At 38.8% G+C, this 17,572-nt stretch overlaps 1 protein-coding gene across 1 annotated transcript; it reads right to left on the bottom strand.

Moving 5' to 3' along the window:
* Nucleotides 1–3,429: 3,429 nt before the first annotated feature.
* tm2d1 (TM2 domain containing 1) lies at nucleotides 3,430–17,572 on the bottom strand. Its single transcript, XM_080722153.1, has 7 exons — nucleotides 17,449–17,572; nucleotides 12,124–12,197; nucleotides 11,104–11,212; nucleotides 10,331–10,422; nucleotides 8,515–8,588; nucleotides 5,938–6,050; nucleotides 3,430–3,810 (listed from the first exon to the last, which is right to left on the bottom strand). The coding sequence occupies exons 1-6, from the start codon at nucleotides 17,478–17,480 to the stop codon at nucleotides 5,940–5,942; spliced, it is 492 nt and encodes a 163-aa protein (XP_080578279.1). The 5' UTR covers nucleotides 17,481–17,572; the 3' UTR covers nucleotides 3,430–3,810; nucleotides 5,938–5,939.

Here is a 17,572-nt window from a genome sequence, read left to right as displayed (position 1 = left end):
AATTTTAAAATTATACTAAATAATATATTTTCAAGTGTCCAAATAAATTCCAAATATTATCAAATGATCTCGCGGCACCCCTGGACTGCTGTCATGTCACCCCAGGGTGCCCCGTCACCCACTTTGAAAACCCCTACTCACTGATGGACAAGTTTTTTTGTGTTTTTTTCTAGATAGATATCCATTTGCACTAGTTATCCCTCTAAGGCCCACGGTTGTAATATTACAACGTTTGTATTTTATCCAAAAAAAGGTTTAAATTATTTTATTTTAGCTCCCCCTACCACCTAAACACCACCATTGGATTCTATTGTTTAGTATTACAATGCCATTGGCCACAATATTTGCATATAAATACCCCCCACAGGGGCTGACATTCACACCCGCCACACCCGCTGAAATTCCAGAGTTTTGACGAACAACATCTCACTTTTTCATGGAAGCTATACCTCACAAAAACATAAGTAAAATGCCTGTACTATTTTTTTTGGTGATCATTAGAATGTCTAGAACATGTACATATGTTATTATTGTGAAAAATATCCCCCATATGTAAATTAGAGCATGATTTATGATTTTTGATTTATGGCTATAAAATCTTACAAAAACATTTTTTTGAAAAAAACATTACATTTTCCTCTTAATAGGACTCCTACAACACCATCTGATTTTTTTCAATTTTTTATTTCAAGTATTTCTTAATGCGGGCCTTAGAGGGTTATATTGCTGTTGAAGTACTGACATAGTATCTGGTGATGTTTTGTATCTGCTATTGTAAGTCGCTTTGGATTAAAAGCGTCTGCTAAATGCCTAAACTGTAAACTGTAAACTGCATATTAGCACCAACAGGTCCATGTCAGTAATGGCATTTATTACCAGAGTGGCTGTGCTTTATCGCAGGCACACATATACATCAAAGGGGGCTTGAGCCCCTGCCCTTTTATCCGTCTGTAAAAAAGTGCCCTCTCCAGACCATGAATGCAGTTTTTACTATGGTGAAAGAAATGTAAATGTCCCCTCTTTCCATGCCATACCTGAAGGCAGCATTCAAGAAGATTGCCTTGTCCAAACTCTCCTGAACTTGAATGCAGCATCTTATGTTGAAAGAATTGCCCTCTCTGTGTAGAAATCCATGCCGTTACGCCACATCTCCAGTATTGACTTGATAGCTTCGTTCAATGTGGTACCGAAAATCGAAAAGCACCGAAAATAGCTGACCTCCAAGCTCACAATGCGTTGCCTTGGAGGTCTGCTATTTTTTATATTTCCACCAAAAGGCCCTTTTAGAAATGCATACATTTTTAATTACAGATTTCATTTACTTCTTTCTATCGTTTGTGATTTTAATTATTTTGATTTCAGTGGGTGAGGGCATGTGTACAAGAGACTAAATATGTCTTTTTTTGACACAATAAGCCCATTCCCAAGATGCACCGCAATCTTTTTGATTTATTGATTGAAGATTTTATTGTCAGTTTGCATAGAAAAGGTACAGTTTAATGACGGTACAGTTCACTGGTACAAGGTCTACTAAAAGGAGATCCTAGAAAAGACTAAGCTTATTTCCATAGGAAACCATTGAAGCATCTCATATAACATTGAATGACAGACGGATAGAACACAGTACTATGCAGTAGATATAGTAAAAAAAAAAGTAAATAAAATAAAATAAACAGCGCAAAAAATATACAGTGGGCAGACATGACTTATGGGGGCTGGTAGTGTTACTGTAAATAGGAATAAAGAAATCAGTGGCTTGTTGTGTCTAAAAAGAAATGTTTTAGCTACTTATACAGTACGCATACCCCCACGCACTGAAATAAAAATCGCTATACTAGCTGAAACGATAGGAAGAAGTAAATGAAAACATTTTAAAACTCATCTTTTCGTTTCTCTAATGACAATCTAAAATATGAACCCTTGTTGTAGAAAACACAAAGTTGTCCTTCAAGTAAAACATAGTTAATAATAGTTGATAAATGCTTGTAAACACTGTTTGGTCGAAGCCCTCTAAAATAAGTTAATTTATAAAATCATGTTAATAAAGAATAACACCAGTCCATTCTACATGTTGTTAATAAAGAATAACACCAGTCCATTCTACAGGCAAAGAAAACATTTATTTACAAAATAATAACATTAATCCTGTACATCAATAAACAGTGTGCTCAAGAGAAATGGATGTTTTTATGGTCAAACAATATTTTCGAATTTACAGGAAAATCTAGGGACATATTTTCGTCCGTGGTGCCTCAACCCCTGGACCCTAAAATGATTCCTTTATTTTGATAAACATTTTTTAAATGAAAAAAAAAAAAAAAAAAAAAATGGACGTTGGGGCTCAACCAGCAAGAGCGTTCTGACACCCCTTTATAACTCTTGTAGAGTAAACGTCCCAATATAAGCGACCTCTACAAGAGTTATGATTTATGGCTAATCCCTAATGTACAGTTTCATGTACATACAGTGTGTGTGTGTTGGGCTGTCACGATTATGACATTTTACATGACGATTGATTGTCACTAGAATAATTGCGATAAACGATTTAATTGTGTTTTTGTCGTTGACAATTACATTTCTGTTTGGCTTTTAGGCTTTGGAACATGGCAGATATGACACATGACCTAAATATACAGAAATGAAGGACATATTTGACAACTTTATACTTGAAAAAGAACATTGGTGGTGGAAATAACCGATCTACAAGCTCACAACGTGTTGTGAGCTTGTAGATCTGCAATGTGCAATGTAGTAATTGTGACAGCCCTGTGTGTGTGTGTGTGTGTGTGTGTGTGTGTGTGTGTGTGTGTGTGTGTGTGTGTGTGTGTGTGTGTGTGTGTGTGTGTGTGTGTGTGTGTGTGTGTGTGTGTGTGTGTGTGTGCGTGCGTGCGTGCGTGCGTGCGTGCGTGCGTGTGTGTTTAACAGATGCATGAATGTACAGTAATGTGTTTATTGTTATGTACATAAAGAGACAGAACAATGCATTCCAACTCTAGCAGCTTCTGACACAATAACAGTTCAACTGAAATAAGAAAAAAAAATCTCTTCTGTCTTTTCTTCTTTGATCAATGCTTTACACGTGTGTGTGTGTGTGTGTGTGTGTGTGTGTGTGTGTGTGTGTGTGTGTGTGTGTGTGTGTGTGTGTGTGTGTGTGTGTGTGTGTGTGTGTGTGTGTGTGTGTGTGTGTGTGTGTGTGTGTGTGGATAGATAGATAGATAGTAGGGCATTAACTAAAAAAAGTCGACAATTCGACTCAGTCGACTTCATTACACAAGTCGACTCCCACCAGAGAAAGTAGAAAGTCGAAAATACTTTCTATTGTGAAAATAGCAGATCTACATGCTCACAACGCCTCGCAACGCAAGGCGTTGTGAGCAGGTAGATCTGCTATTTTCACAATTTCTGCCTCTATATATTTGACAATTTGGCCAATGTTTAATTTGTCATTTTAGAGGTATTAAAAAGTCCTTAAATTGTCACTTTAGAAATGTGCAGATACCCTCTATACACTTAAACTTTATGTTGGTTTGTTTACTATTGAGTGAGAAAACAATGTTTTACATTAAGTTAATCATCTGGGGACCCCCCAAAATAATTGGGGGGGTCGTGTGCGATGTGATGACGTCATCAAACGATAAAGTCGACTTCAACTCAACTTTTTACTGAGTCGAGTCGACTTACAAAAATCACAAGTCGTTGATGCCCTAGTGTGTGTGTGTGTGTGTGTGTGTGTGTGTGTGTGTGTAACATCTTGTTGCAGATCCTCAGTATTTACATGACAACACCAGAGGAAGACACCCCACTTCATCCCTGCACAGAGGGAGAGAGAGAGAGACAGGTTATTGTTAAAGGACCTACACCATGAATTTTCACTTTTTCTATTTTAAAACCTTTTTTTGGGGTCCCACTGGCACCTTCTATCCTCACAAAGTCCTATTTCTGACCATTGTGTCTTTCTCTGGTTTTGGGAAGACAGAGATGAAAAGCTTTCCACGGGTTCTCAGAACAGTGCTGTTCTGAGAGTTGACGCATGTGACGTCACACGCGTTTCCCGTTTTTTTTTTTTTCAGTCAAAAAAAAAAAAAAATCAAAAACATTTTTTTTTTCAAAACTTTTTTTTCAAAAAAAATTTTTTTTTCAAAAAAACTTTTTTTTTCAAAAACTTTTTTTTTGCAAAACTTTTTTTTCAAAACTTTTTTTTTCAAAAACTTTTTTTTCAAAAAACTTTTTTTTCTCAAAAACTTTTTTTCAAAAAACTTTTTTTTTTTTTTTACTTTTTTTTATACATAAATACAATGCAGGTGGGGTTGATTGTCTAATGTAGATTAACTTTCTGTAATGTCTGGTCTAGCAACGGTCGCCCTGTGTCATTTGACAGTAGGCCTATAACATACAACATAGGCCTACAGTAGGCTATAATCAGAGCTGCAACATTATCCTATTTTTGTATTGGCCCAATATTAACATTATTTGTTGTCAACGTGGGGTCCGGGGAGGAGTGAAGAGGAGGGGAGGGGGGAGGGGTGGAAAAACCCCACTAGATGCGCCCCTGAGCAAACAGAGGCCGTTTTGGTATTGCAGCTGGAGAGCCTCATTATAGTAGAGCTAGAACAAACAAAAAAGTGTTTGTTGAGGGTTAAAACCTGTCTAAGACTCAATTTTGAGCATATATTTATACAAAAAATATAGTTTTAAAAGCATGGTCGGCCCTTTAAAAATCTGCATTACTTAAAGTTATACCACGTAACTTTTTTTATAAAACAAATCTTAAAATTGTCCTAACTGTTAAATCGCTAAAGTTTTAGAACCCCCACTCCGTTAATTTCAGCTTATAAAGCCTTCTCTTTATATATTTTCTATGAGCCGTGGGGGGGGGGAGAATTTCGCGGCAAAATGACGTCATCTGCATCATGTGTATACGTTGGCCAATCATATCGCAGATCATAAACACATGGTACACCACCAGCCAATCACAGGCGCATCTTGCTGACTTCTCAGGAAGTAGCTTGCCTCAACATAACAACAACATATACTCGGGTGAAGGAGTCCGTTTCTCTGGAATGCCTGAACGCACAGGAACCAGGGACCCCTCTAAAGATAGATCTCGGCGAGCTGCAGACGGACGCGGTGGTGAGAGGCCCGGTACGCGGCGAAAAACGGCCGAAAGACGCGGACACGACCGCGGTTCGCTATACAGCTCTGACCACTAGTTGAGCAACTTACACAGTATAGCTTTAATTCATGAGAATCTCTTATTTCGTCACAGTCAGTTCCTCATTTTCCCAGTGAAGTTTCACAGAAGCAGTAACGCACATGCGTGACTGGTTGCAGAAATGTTTTGCAACCAAGCGGTCGGAGCAAGAAAACTGGACACGGGCTGACATAAAAACAGAGATGTAAAACTATAGTTTCAACTGATGGACACTGCTCCACAAGGACACAACGCCTCGCATCGTGTGCTTGTAGATCTGCAGTTTTCACTAGTTTAGTACATTTTATAGATGATAAATAGAAAACGAACGGTTTTGGACATACAAGGTTTCCACCCGACAACGACGATATGCTATAAATATAAGGTGCTGGGAGTGAAAATTATAATGTAGGGGTGCCTCGGATTAAACAAATATATATATTAATGGGCTGCCCTGAGACAAAAAAGTTTGGGAACCCCCGTCTCTATAGCATCAGCATCAGGTCTGAATGGTGGACACAACTATGGTGTAGTTTGTACCTCAGGGTGAGATAAATAAAGGTGTAGTTTGTACCTCAGGGTGAGATAAATAAAGGTGTAGTTTGTACCTTTAGGGTGAGATAAATAAAGGTGTAGTTTGTACCTTCAGGGTGAGATAAATAAAGGTGTAGTTTGTACCTCAGGGTGAGATAAATAAAGGTGTAGTTTGTACCTCAGGGTGAGATAAATAAAGGTGTAGTTTGTACCTTCAGGGTGAGAACTGTGTCCTCCTGAAGGTCTCGTTGTTGATTGACAGCCTGGTCAGTCTGGCTCCGTAGTAATCTACGATGTAATTAGAACCATCTGAGGGTCCCACAATCTGTAAAATAATATATGATGTAATTAGAACCATCTGAGGGTCCCACAATCTGTAAGATAATATATGATGTAATTAGAACCATCCGAGGGTCCTACAATCTGTAAGATAATACATATATGATGTAATTAGAACCATCTGAGGGTCCCACTATCTGTAAGATAATATAATATAATATAATATAATATAATATAATATAATATAATATAATATAATATATGATGTAATTAGAACCATCTGAGGGTCCCACAATCTAAGATAATAAATGATGTAATTAGAACCATCTTTTAAAGCACCCTTGCTATGATGAGAACATGGGCTAAGGCAGTGTCTCTCAACCACTGGTCCTGGGGACCTTTGGTGTGCCCATGAGAAGGATCAAGTGTGCCCCTTGAAACTGCTTGAAAGCCAGTATTGTATTTATCATTTTGCGAGGCGTTGTGTGCTTGTAGATCTGCTGTTTGCACTACTGTTGTGCGACAGCCTTGTATGATGAAGCAGGGCTTTACTTTGCAAAGAAACGTACCAATTTGAAACTTGTAGATACAAGGTTTCTTCCCGACAGTGACGATATTTACACCCCCGTATTATTTTGGTGTGCCATGGATTCTTGGGACATGAAAATGTTGCCCATGCAGAAAAAGGTTGAGAAACACTGGGATAAGGTGCTGGTGCATGCTGTGGTGGTGTCTGTGTTGTGTGTGTCCTGCTTCCACACTGACTGACTGTGTGCTCCACGTTGTTTAGGTGGAAACAATGCTGTGTCCTGCTGCTCACTGTGTGCTTCTGTGACCTTCTTTAGCAGGGGACCGTTTTCACAATAAAATGTCCCGCACCGCCCGTCCCCACACCAGCCAATGTATAATAGTATATGCTAGGGCATTCACGAATAGTGATTTTTAGTATTCGAATTATTCAACCTCAAAGTATTCGAATAGTCGAATATTCGACAGGACTGGCCAAACTGTCAAATATTAACTCATACAGTGCCATCCGGCCACAAGGGGTGCTAGAGTGCCAGAAAAATCTCCATAGACCTTCTTTATAGCTTTCGTCGACCCTCCCCCAACTGCCTTGTGTTTTCACTCCGGTCAATGCTGTGGGTGTCGAGAGGAGGAAGCTAGCTGACACGTAGCCAAAATGCTAACCCCTTTAGAAGCCCGATCTAAAGCTATTCCAGCCGCAAAAAACTTTCTCATTGGGTCTGGGGACACAATCCGGAGAAAATCCTGTCTAAAGATGTGATTTATTATTGGAGTGGGCGGTGCGATGCGGCCGTTAGCGCGAATACGGCCCGTGGATGGCCGAGTCTAAGTCCCGGCCATGGATGGACGTTTAGACCAGGGCTTCGTTGAGGCCTCCGATTAAATAATTCATTTTATTAAATATCCCGGACTAGTTCGGGATAGGCACCCTGGAATATGTCGCGCCGCCGACAGTATAGATTGAGGTTTTTTTGGGGGGCTCTAAACTTTATTTTAAACCATTTTCAATGGAATAAATGGTCGGAGCATCTAGCGTCTCTCGTTGGTGAGCGCTGGGCGAGCCGGGACCACCCACGTTGCTCCAAGCAGCTCGGGGTAAGTAAAATAGCAAATAAAAAATTGTTTTTGATCCCGAATATCCCGGACTAGTTCGGGATAGGCACTTAAAGGGTTAAGTAAGCAAGAGGCCAACATTATTTTCACAATATGTATCTGTGGAACCGAGTCACATTAAATGTAATACCTACAATTCCAAGTGCTTGTCAGGGTGGGGGTCCCCAGTTCAAATGAACAAATTCATCCACCAGGGGCATTGACAACTCATTCTTATGACTTCATATCTAGCCAAGCTTTATAAACTATAGATTAAAAAATATATATATATTAGACTTTGGTGAACAATGTCGAATAATTCGAATATTCGATGAATGCCCTAGTATATATTCCGCCCGTTTTCACCCATCAAACGCAGGTACCGACGAGTACCCACGGGTAAACTAACGGGTAGACTTAAAGTGAAAGGAGAGACAGAGACATGTGGTCACCCTGACCTGTGTGTCTATCAGTCACTTATCAGTCCATTGTGTTTCATTACATCAACCATCAGTCACACTGTCCTGATGTCTTCATCACTTAATGCACTGGGATGAAGAGGAGGGGGTGTGCACTGCGCGCATGTGTGTGCACGTGTGTGTGCGTGCGTGCGTGCGTGTGTTGCATGTATGAGTCACCAGAACTCAAGGACAGGTCTATTAGATGGATCTATCAAGGTTAAAACGGAGTTGAAGTTACAATGGGTTTGTAAAGGAACGGGGGTGAGGCCCAGAAGAAGGAATACCAAATATCTTTCTAAATATTTAACCAAGCAACTTAAAAACTGTCCTGGGTGTTCCATCCTAAAAGCCCTGAGTAGATGATAACATGACCAGCTGAGAGGGAAGACAGCACACCTCATTAGCATATTAAGTGTTTGTCAAACCAACCTGCATGGCGATGAGCATGAAGTCCACCAGACTGCCTATTCCACAGAACCCCACTGTACAGAACTTTAATAGGCCTGGGAGAGAGACATAGAGAATGAATGAGAGAGAGAGAGAGAGAGATTGTTAAATGGTTCTGTGGCTCAATGATGACTAAATAATGGACCTTGATATGAAAAGAGAGATTTTATCGTTTGATGACGTCATCACATCACACACGACCCCCCAGTCATTTTGGGGGGGCCCCAGATCATTAACTTAATGTGAAACATTGTTTTCTCACTCAACTGTAAACAAACCAACATAAAGTTTAAGTGTATAGAGGGTATCTGTACATTTCTAAAGTGACAATTTAAGGACTTTTTTAATACCTCTAAAATGACAAATTAAACTTTGTCCAAATTGTCACATATATAGAGGCAGACATTGTGAAAATAGCAGATCTACATGCTCACAACGCCTCGCGTTCGCGTTGCGAGCATGTAGATCTGCTATTTTCACAATAGAAAGGTTTTTTTTTTCAACTTCGACTTTCTCTAGTGGGAGTGTTTTTGGTTAATGCCCTATTCCAGGGGTCTTCAACAGGGGGTCCGGGACCCCTAGGGGGTCCTCAGAGTCACTACAAGGAGCTCCGTCAAATCTTTGTGTGAAAGAAGTTTTTTTTTTCCTTCTCCTTTTTTATATTAACCACTTGAACCCTAGCGTCATATTCTGAGAACTTTAGCCAAAAATAGCTGATCTACAAGCTCACAACGCCTCGCGCTGCAAGGCGTTGTGAGATTGTAGATCGGCTATTTTCGGCAGAGGTTTGGTGTAGAGGAGAAAAAGAGTAGACTAAGTACAAGAGGTTAAATATTTGAAAACGAAAATTGACATGAATCCGAAATACACTGATGATTGTGCCGTCAAACGATGAAACTATATGGAATCTGGGGGTCCCTGCTTCATCTCTCTCTCAACTAAGGGGTCCCCGGCCTGAAAACGTTGAAGACCCCTGCCCTATTATCAACCAATGGCAGCCTTTGCTCTGTTTCAACAGTTTCCTTTGAAACGGGGCTCGGCCGCCAGGGGGGACGTCCTTTTCGACGGACGGTCAGTCACAGTCCAACTGACGGTCAGTCACAGTCCAACTGACGGTCAGTCACAGTCCAACTGACGGTCAGTCACAGTCCAACTGACGGTCAATCCCACTTTTTGCAAGATGCAAAGCCTGCAGCTGGGGTCCGGGGACCACCAGTGGTCCTTGAGCTGGGGACCTCCAGGTGGTCCCCAGCTCAATTATAAGACAGTTGGTAACCAAAAGGACCCTTATAGATATTTAAATCTTGAGAGTCAAACAGACCTGAACGGGTTCATTTTGCACTCTCAAGAGTTAAATGATTGTTTAACAGCTGGTTCATTTACCACAAGTCTAGGCCAGGGGTTTTCAAAGTGGGTGACGGGGCACCCTGGGGTGCCGCGAGATAATTTGATAATATTTGGATACTTGAAAAAATATTTAGTATCATTTTAAACTTGAAGTACAAAGTTATTTTCAGTCAGTTCTAACCAAAATGGCTGTTATCTCAACGTATTCCTCGCAACATAATCACTAAAATATCGTCACTGTCGGGCAGAAACCTCGTATCTCCAAGTTTCAAATGTGTACGTCTTTTGGTAAAGCAAAGCCCTGCTTCATCATACAAGACTGTCGCACAAAACTAGTGAAAACAGCAGATCTACAAGCACACAACACCTCGTGATGCGAGATAAACAGTGTTATTGATAGGTTACCTAAAGCAGGATATCCATTATAAACATGTGTTTATTGATAGGTTACCTAAAGCAGGATATCCCAGGTAGAATCGATCAGCTCCCAGCCAGCCCAGGAACAGAGACAGAGCCACCGCTACTTTATAGGAATATCCACTCCTAGAAAACATAAACAACAATATTACATTATGTATGTAATAACATTCCTACAGTCTTGTTGTATTGTACAGTGTGTGTGTGTGTGTGTGTGTGTGTGTGTGTGTGTGTGTGTGTGTGTATGTGTGTGTAGATAGATAGATCCATTCCATGTTCCATGTTCCATGTCGCCACTCCGAAATTGACTTCTTATTGTCGGAGTAGCGACACTCCCATAGGGGTTCGGTTTAGGGTTAGGGTTAGTGTCGGAATGGAGACATGTCGGAAAGGAGACATGTCGGAGTGGAGAGATGCACTCGCATTTGTTATATTGTTGTTGATATTCTGACATGTTATCTTGTTTATTATAGTTATGTTTTATCTGCTTATTGTAAGTCGCTTTGGATTAAAAGTGTCTGCTAAATGCCTAAACTGTAAACTGTGAACTGTCTTGTATTGTACAGTAAATATGTAATGTAATGTAGTAACTTACACATTCCTACAGGGTATGGTCTTATTGTCTTGTTGTACAGTGTGTATATAGATAGATATTTAATAACTTACACATTCCTACAGGGTATGGTCTTATTGTCTTGTTGTACAGTGTGTACAGTGTGTATATAGATAGATATTTAATAACTTACACATTCCTACAGGGGAAGGTCTTGTACAGTATAATGTACAGTATCATATTTAATAACTTACACATTCCTACAGGGTATGGTCTTGTTGAATCCCACCTCTTCTCCAGTGAACTTGAACTCTGACCCGTTGGCCAGACGACAGCTGATGTTGGGGGCGGGGAGACACTCCACTGAAACATAAACATAAATATATATATTATATAATATATAATACTATAGGGAGACACTCCACTGAAATATAAACATAAATATATATTATATATTATATAATACTATAGGGAGACACTCCACTCAAATATAAATGTATATATTATATAATACTATAGGGAGACACTCCACTGAAATATAAATGTATATATTATATAATACTATAGGGAGACACTCCACTGAAATATAAACATAAACATATATATATATTATATAATACTATAGGGAGACACTCCACTGAAATATAAACATATATATATATATTATATATTATATAATACTATAGGGAGACACTCCACTGAAATATAAACATAAACATTATATATTATATAATACTATAGGGAGACACTCCACTGAAATATAAACATAAACATAAATATATATATTATACTATAGGGAGACACTCCACTGAAACATAAACATAAATATATATATTATATATATATTATATAATACTATAGGGAGACACTCCACTGAAATATATATATAAATAAATATATATATTATATAATACTATAGGGAGACACTCCACTGAAATATATATATAAATATATATATTATATAATACTATAGGTGGACACTCCACTGAAACATGTTATGTATTGTTATAAATACATAGATATATCTATTCTATACTGTTTATCATACATGTCATGTGAAGCCAATCAAATCAATTCCTAGACGTTAAGATGTGTGACTTTGCAATAAGGGTTGCCCGCCTGCCTCTGGTAAATCAAACTTTGGGGGCAGGTGGAGTTTGCTTTCAGGTTGACCAAACCGGTCATTAAGTGATCGTTAATCACACAGCCATGCTGTCATGTACATTATGATTGACAGCTGTCATCATGTGATTGACGTGTGGTGCAGTACGTACCCCATGCTGTCATGTCCTTGCAGTTCTCAGGTTCCTGTGTGGATTCATCTATCTTTGGATCTCTGCACAAATACCTGATCCTGAGTTAAAGATTATTCATTCATCTACTGTATCTACAGTATGGATCATCTACTGTATCTACAGTATGGATCTCTGCACAAATACCTGATCCTGAGTTAAAGATTATTCATTCATCTACTGTATCTACAGTATGGATCTCTGCACAGATACCTGATCCTGAGTTAAAGATTATTCATTCATCTACTGTATCTACAGTATGGATCTCTGCACAGATACCTGATCCTGAGTTAAAGATTATTCATTCATCTACTGTATCTACAGTATGGATCTCTGCACAAATACCTGATCCTGAGTTAAAGATTATTCATTCATCTACTGTATCTACAGTATGGATCTCTGCACAGATACCTGATCCTGAGTTAAAGATTATTCATTCATCTACTGTATCTACAGTATGGATCTCTGCACAGATACCTGATCCTGAGTTAAAGATTATTCATTCATCTACTGTATCTACAGTATGGATCTCTGCACAAATACCTGACCAGGAGTTAAAGATTATTCATTCATCTACTGTATCTACAGTATGGATCTCTGCACAAATACCTGATCCTGAGTTAAAGATTATTCATTCATCTACTGTATCTACAGTATGGATCTCTGCACAAATACCTGATCCTGAGTTAAAGATTATTCATTCATCTACTGTATCTACAGTATGGATCTCTGCACAAATACCTGAACCTGAGTTAAAGATTATTCACTGTATTCATTCATTCATCTACTGTATCTACAGTATGGATCTCTGCACAGATACCTGACCATGAGTTAAAGATTATTACTATAGGCTAATCATTCATCTACTGTATCTACAGTATGGATTATCTACTGTATCTACAGTATGGATCATCTACTGTATCTACAGTATGGATCTCTGCACAGATACCTGACCCTGAGTTAAAGATTATTCATTCATCTACTGTATCTACAGTATGGATCTCTGCACAGATACCTGACCAGGAGTTAAAGATTATTCATTCATCTACTGTATCTACAGTATGGATCTCTGCACAAATACCTGATCCTGAGTTAAAGATTATTCATTCATCTACTGTATCTACAGTATGGATCTCTGCACAAATACCTGAACCTGAGTAAAAGATTATTCACTGTATTCATTCATTCATCTACTGTACTACAGTATGGATCTCTGCACAGATACCTGACCATGAGTTAAAGATTATTACTATAGGCTAATCATTCATCTACTGTATCTACAGTATGGATCATCTACTGTATCTACAGTATGGATCATCTACTGTATCTACAGTATGGATCATCTACTGTATCTACAGTATGGATCTCTGCACAAATACCTGATCCTGAGTTAAAGATTATTCATTCATCTACTGTATCTACAGTATGGATCTCTGCACAAATACCTGACCAGGAGTTAAAGATTATTCATTCATCTACTGTATCTACAGTATGGATCTCTGCACAGATACCTGACCCTGAGTTAAAGATTATTCATTCATCTACTGTATCTACAGTATGGATCTCTGCACAAATACCTGAACCTGAGTTAAAGATTATTCACTGTATTCATTCATTCATCTACTGTATCTACAGTATGGATCTCTGCACAGATACCTGACCATGAGTTAAAGATTATTACTATAGGCTAATCATTCATCTACTGTATCTACAGTATGGATCATCTACTGTATCTACAGTATGGATCATCTACTGTATCTACAGTATGGATCTCTGCACAGATACCTGACCCTGAGTTAAAGATTATTCATTCATCTACTGTATCTACAGTATGGATCTCTGCACAGATACCTGACCCTGAGTTAAAGATTATTCATTCATCTACTGTATCTACAGTATGGATCTCTGCACAAATACCTGAACCTGAGTTAAAGATTATTCACTGTATTCATTCATTCATCTACTGTATCTACAGTATGGATCTCTGCACAGATACCTGACCATGAGTTAAAGATTATTACTATAGGCTAATCATTCATCTACTGTATCTACAGTATGGATCATCTACTGTATCTACAGTATGGATCATCTACTGTATCTACAGTATGGATCTCTGCACAGATACCTGACCCTGAGTTAAAGATTATTCATTCATCTACTGTATCTACAGTATGGATCTCTGCACAGATACCTGACCAGGAGTTAAAGATTATTCATTCATCTACTGTATCTACAGTATGGATCTCTGCACAGATACCTGAACCTGAGTTAAAGATTATTCATTCATCTACTGTATCTACAGTATGGATCTCTGCACAAATACCTGAACCTGAGTTAAAGATTATTCATTCATCTACTGTATCTACAGTATGGATCATCTACTGTATCTACAGTATGGATCTCTGCACAAATACCTGACCAGGAGTTAAAGATCATTCATTCATCTACTGTATCTACAGTATGGATCTCTGCACAGATACCTGAACATGAGTTAAAGATAATTCACTGTATTCATTCATTCATTCATGCATACAGAGAACCATACTACAGTTAGTATGTACTCCAGGGGTTCCCAAACGTTTTTGTCTCAGGTCACCCCATGAATATTTATTTAATCCGAGGCACCCCAACATTATAATTTTCACTCCCAGCACCTTATATTTATAGCATATCGTCGTTGTCGGGTGGAAACCTTGTCCTAAAGCGTTCGTTTTGTATTTATCATCTATAAAATGTACTAAACTAGTGAAAACAGCCGATCTACAAGCATACAACACCTTGCATCGCGAGGCGTTGTGTATAGTGATTTAGCTCTCAAGAGCTAAATTATTGCTAAACATCAGCATTACTTAATTTACCAGAAGTCTACACAATTAGAAGAAGAAAAAACAAATCTTATCCAACGATAATAACAGAACAGCGGTTCTCCCCACTCTGAGAACCAAGGTAACTGACTGACCTTGATATGAAAAGGGTTGAAAAGCACTGATTTAAACAACTAGCCGAGGACAGCATCCCTCCCTGCTATCATCATCATCAACTGTTCAAAGCATGGATCAATGATCAATAAATAATGCACCAAAAGGATATTGTCCCAGTCTCAGAGCATCGCAGGCCTCCATGAGGAGACAGTATTAACATATTTATAATCAACATTATGAACATTAAGCATTAATAAAGGATATTGTCCCAGTCTCAGAGCATTGTAGATCTGCTATTTCCACTATTCTTTTAAATCAGTGATCACAGGCAAGCATCACTGCTATCATCATCAGTTCAAAGCATGGATCAATGATCAGTTGTTATGATCAATAAAAGGATATTGTCCCAGTCTCAGAGCATCGCAGGCCTCCATGAGGAGACAGTATTAACACTATCAACATATTTATAATCACAGTCTCTTTTTGTAAGTCACTTTATGTATATATACTTATATATTATTCGCCCCCTCTATTGATGCACCTTCTCTTTATTGGTACTGTACTGCTCTTGTTTTGTTTTTTCTCTTATCTTTCTTTGTTCTTACTTCTCTGTAACTTTGTAAATGACTGTATACTGCTGTGCTACAACTGGACAACTGAATTTCCACCTTGGGATAATAAAGGTATCTATTAGGGATGTGAAAAAAAATCGAAAATCGACGCGTCGATCGACTCACGCTCACCGCGACTCAAAAAGTACGAGTCGAAAAATCGAAGTTTTTTTTTTTTTTAATTATTATTATTATTTTTATATAAGTTTTTCCCCCAAAAATGTTTTAATCGCTTGTTCGTTATAAGCGTCAATGTTTTCCAAATGTGAGAGGACCGGTGTGTGTGTGTGTGTGTGTTTGTGTGTGTCTGTGTCGGGGACGAGTGAATGTCTGTGTTGCATGCATGGAGCGCAGATTCGCATGCATGCGGCGCTGGTCAGGTCCGCGGACTACTGGTTGAGAAACGGTCTGTTCGTGTGCTGCGTCATAGCAGTGCGCGCTGACTGGATGTGTTGTTTACCTCCTGCCTTTGCATGCATGCTTGCTGACCCACGAAAGCTCGCTTATTTAATGGCAACGTCGCCTCGTGTGCAGTGATTTTGTCAAGATTGACAATAAAACACAACACAAAATAAATACACTACTCGCCGTTAATGCGACGCGTCGGGCATGGAGTGCGAGCCAGCGAGGCAGACCAAACAATGCAAGCCTGAGCGCTCCCACAACGGAACGGTTTCATACATGGACTTTGTCACTCAGTCCGCTTCTAGTCTATAGAGAACAGACTCCATGCTAACGCAAGGAAGAGCAATTGTTTATTATAATTATTATTAGGGCTTTGAGATTTGAGATTTACAGATGTTGTCCAAAAATCATGCAGATCGGTACACAGTATCTCTGTAGCCATTAAACGAAACGGGTATTTCTTACATTGATGCTCCTACATATTATCATGCAAGCACCAGTTAAAGTTACTTTCCATCCCTCATACAGTATACTGTGTGCACAGTGCACACCCCATAACCCACACACTGCACATCATTTCGGAGCTCATATCTTTGAACGGGTAAGGACTAGTCTATTAAACATGAATAAAGGATATTGTCCCAGTGTCAGAGCATTGTAGATCTGCTATTTCCACTATTTTTAAATCAGTGATCAGAGGCTAGCATCACTGCTATCATCATCAACTGTTCAAAGCATGGCTCAGTGATCAGGTTATGATCAGTAATCAATAAAAGGATATTGTCCCAGTCTCAGAGCATCGCATCCCTCCTTTTAATTTATATGTTCAAACATGTAAAAATAGCAGATCTACAAGCTTGTGAGCTTGTAGATCTGCTATTTCCACTATCAATGTTCTTTTTAAAGTGTAAATTTGTCAAATATGTCAGTAAGTTCTTTGTATATTTAGGTTTTGTGTCATATCTACCATGTGCAACTTCAAAGCCTACAAGCCAAACAGAAATGTAATTGTCAACGACAAAAACACAATTAAATCGTTGATCGCAGTTATTTGAGTGACAATTAATCGTCATGTAAAATGACATAATCGTGACAGCCCCACGTATTAATTTAAATGTTGACTAGCCGAGGACAGTGATCTCAGCATCCCTGATATCATCATCATCATCATCAGTTCAAAGCATGGATCAACGATCAGGTTATGATCAGTAATCAATAAAATGATAGTCTCAGAGCATTGTAGATCTGCTATTTCCACTATTCTTTTAAATCAGTGATCACAGGCAAGCATCACTGCTATCATCATCATCATCAGTTCAAAGCATGGATCAATGATCAGTAGTTATGATCAGTAATCAATAAAAGGATATTGTCCCAGTCTCAGAGCATCGCATGGCTCCATCAGGTCTTCATTCAGAACGCAGTGATAAACATGAACATAAAACAACAGAAACAAACAGGAGGAAAACAACACGGTGCGTCTGACCGCCGCCA

Source organism: Nannobrachium achirus (assembly GCF_963921795.1).
Source record: "Nannobrachium achirus genome assembly, chromosome: 1".
Classification (NCBI taxonomy): Eukaryota; Metazoa; Chordata; class Actinopteri; order Myctophiformes; family Myctophidae; genus Nannobrachium; species Nannobrachium achirus.
Note: the sequence above shows the minus strand (reverse complement) of the source record. Positions and strands in the feature narration are given on the sequence as shown.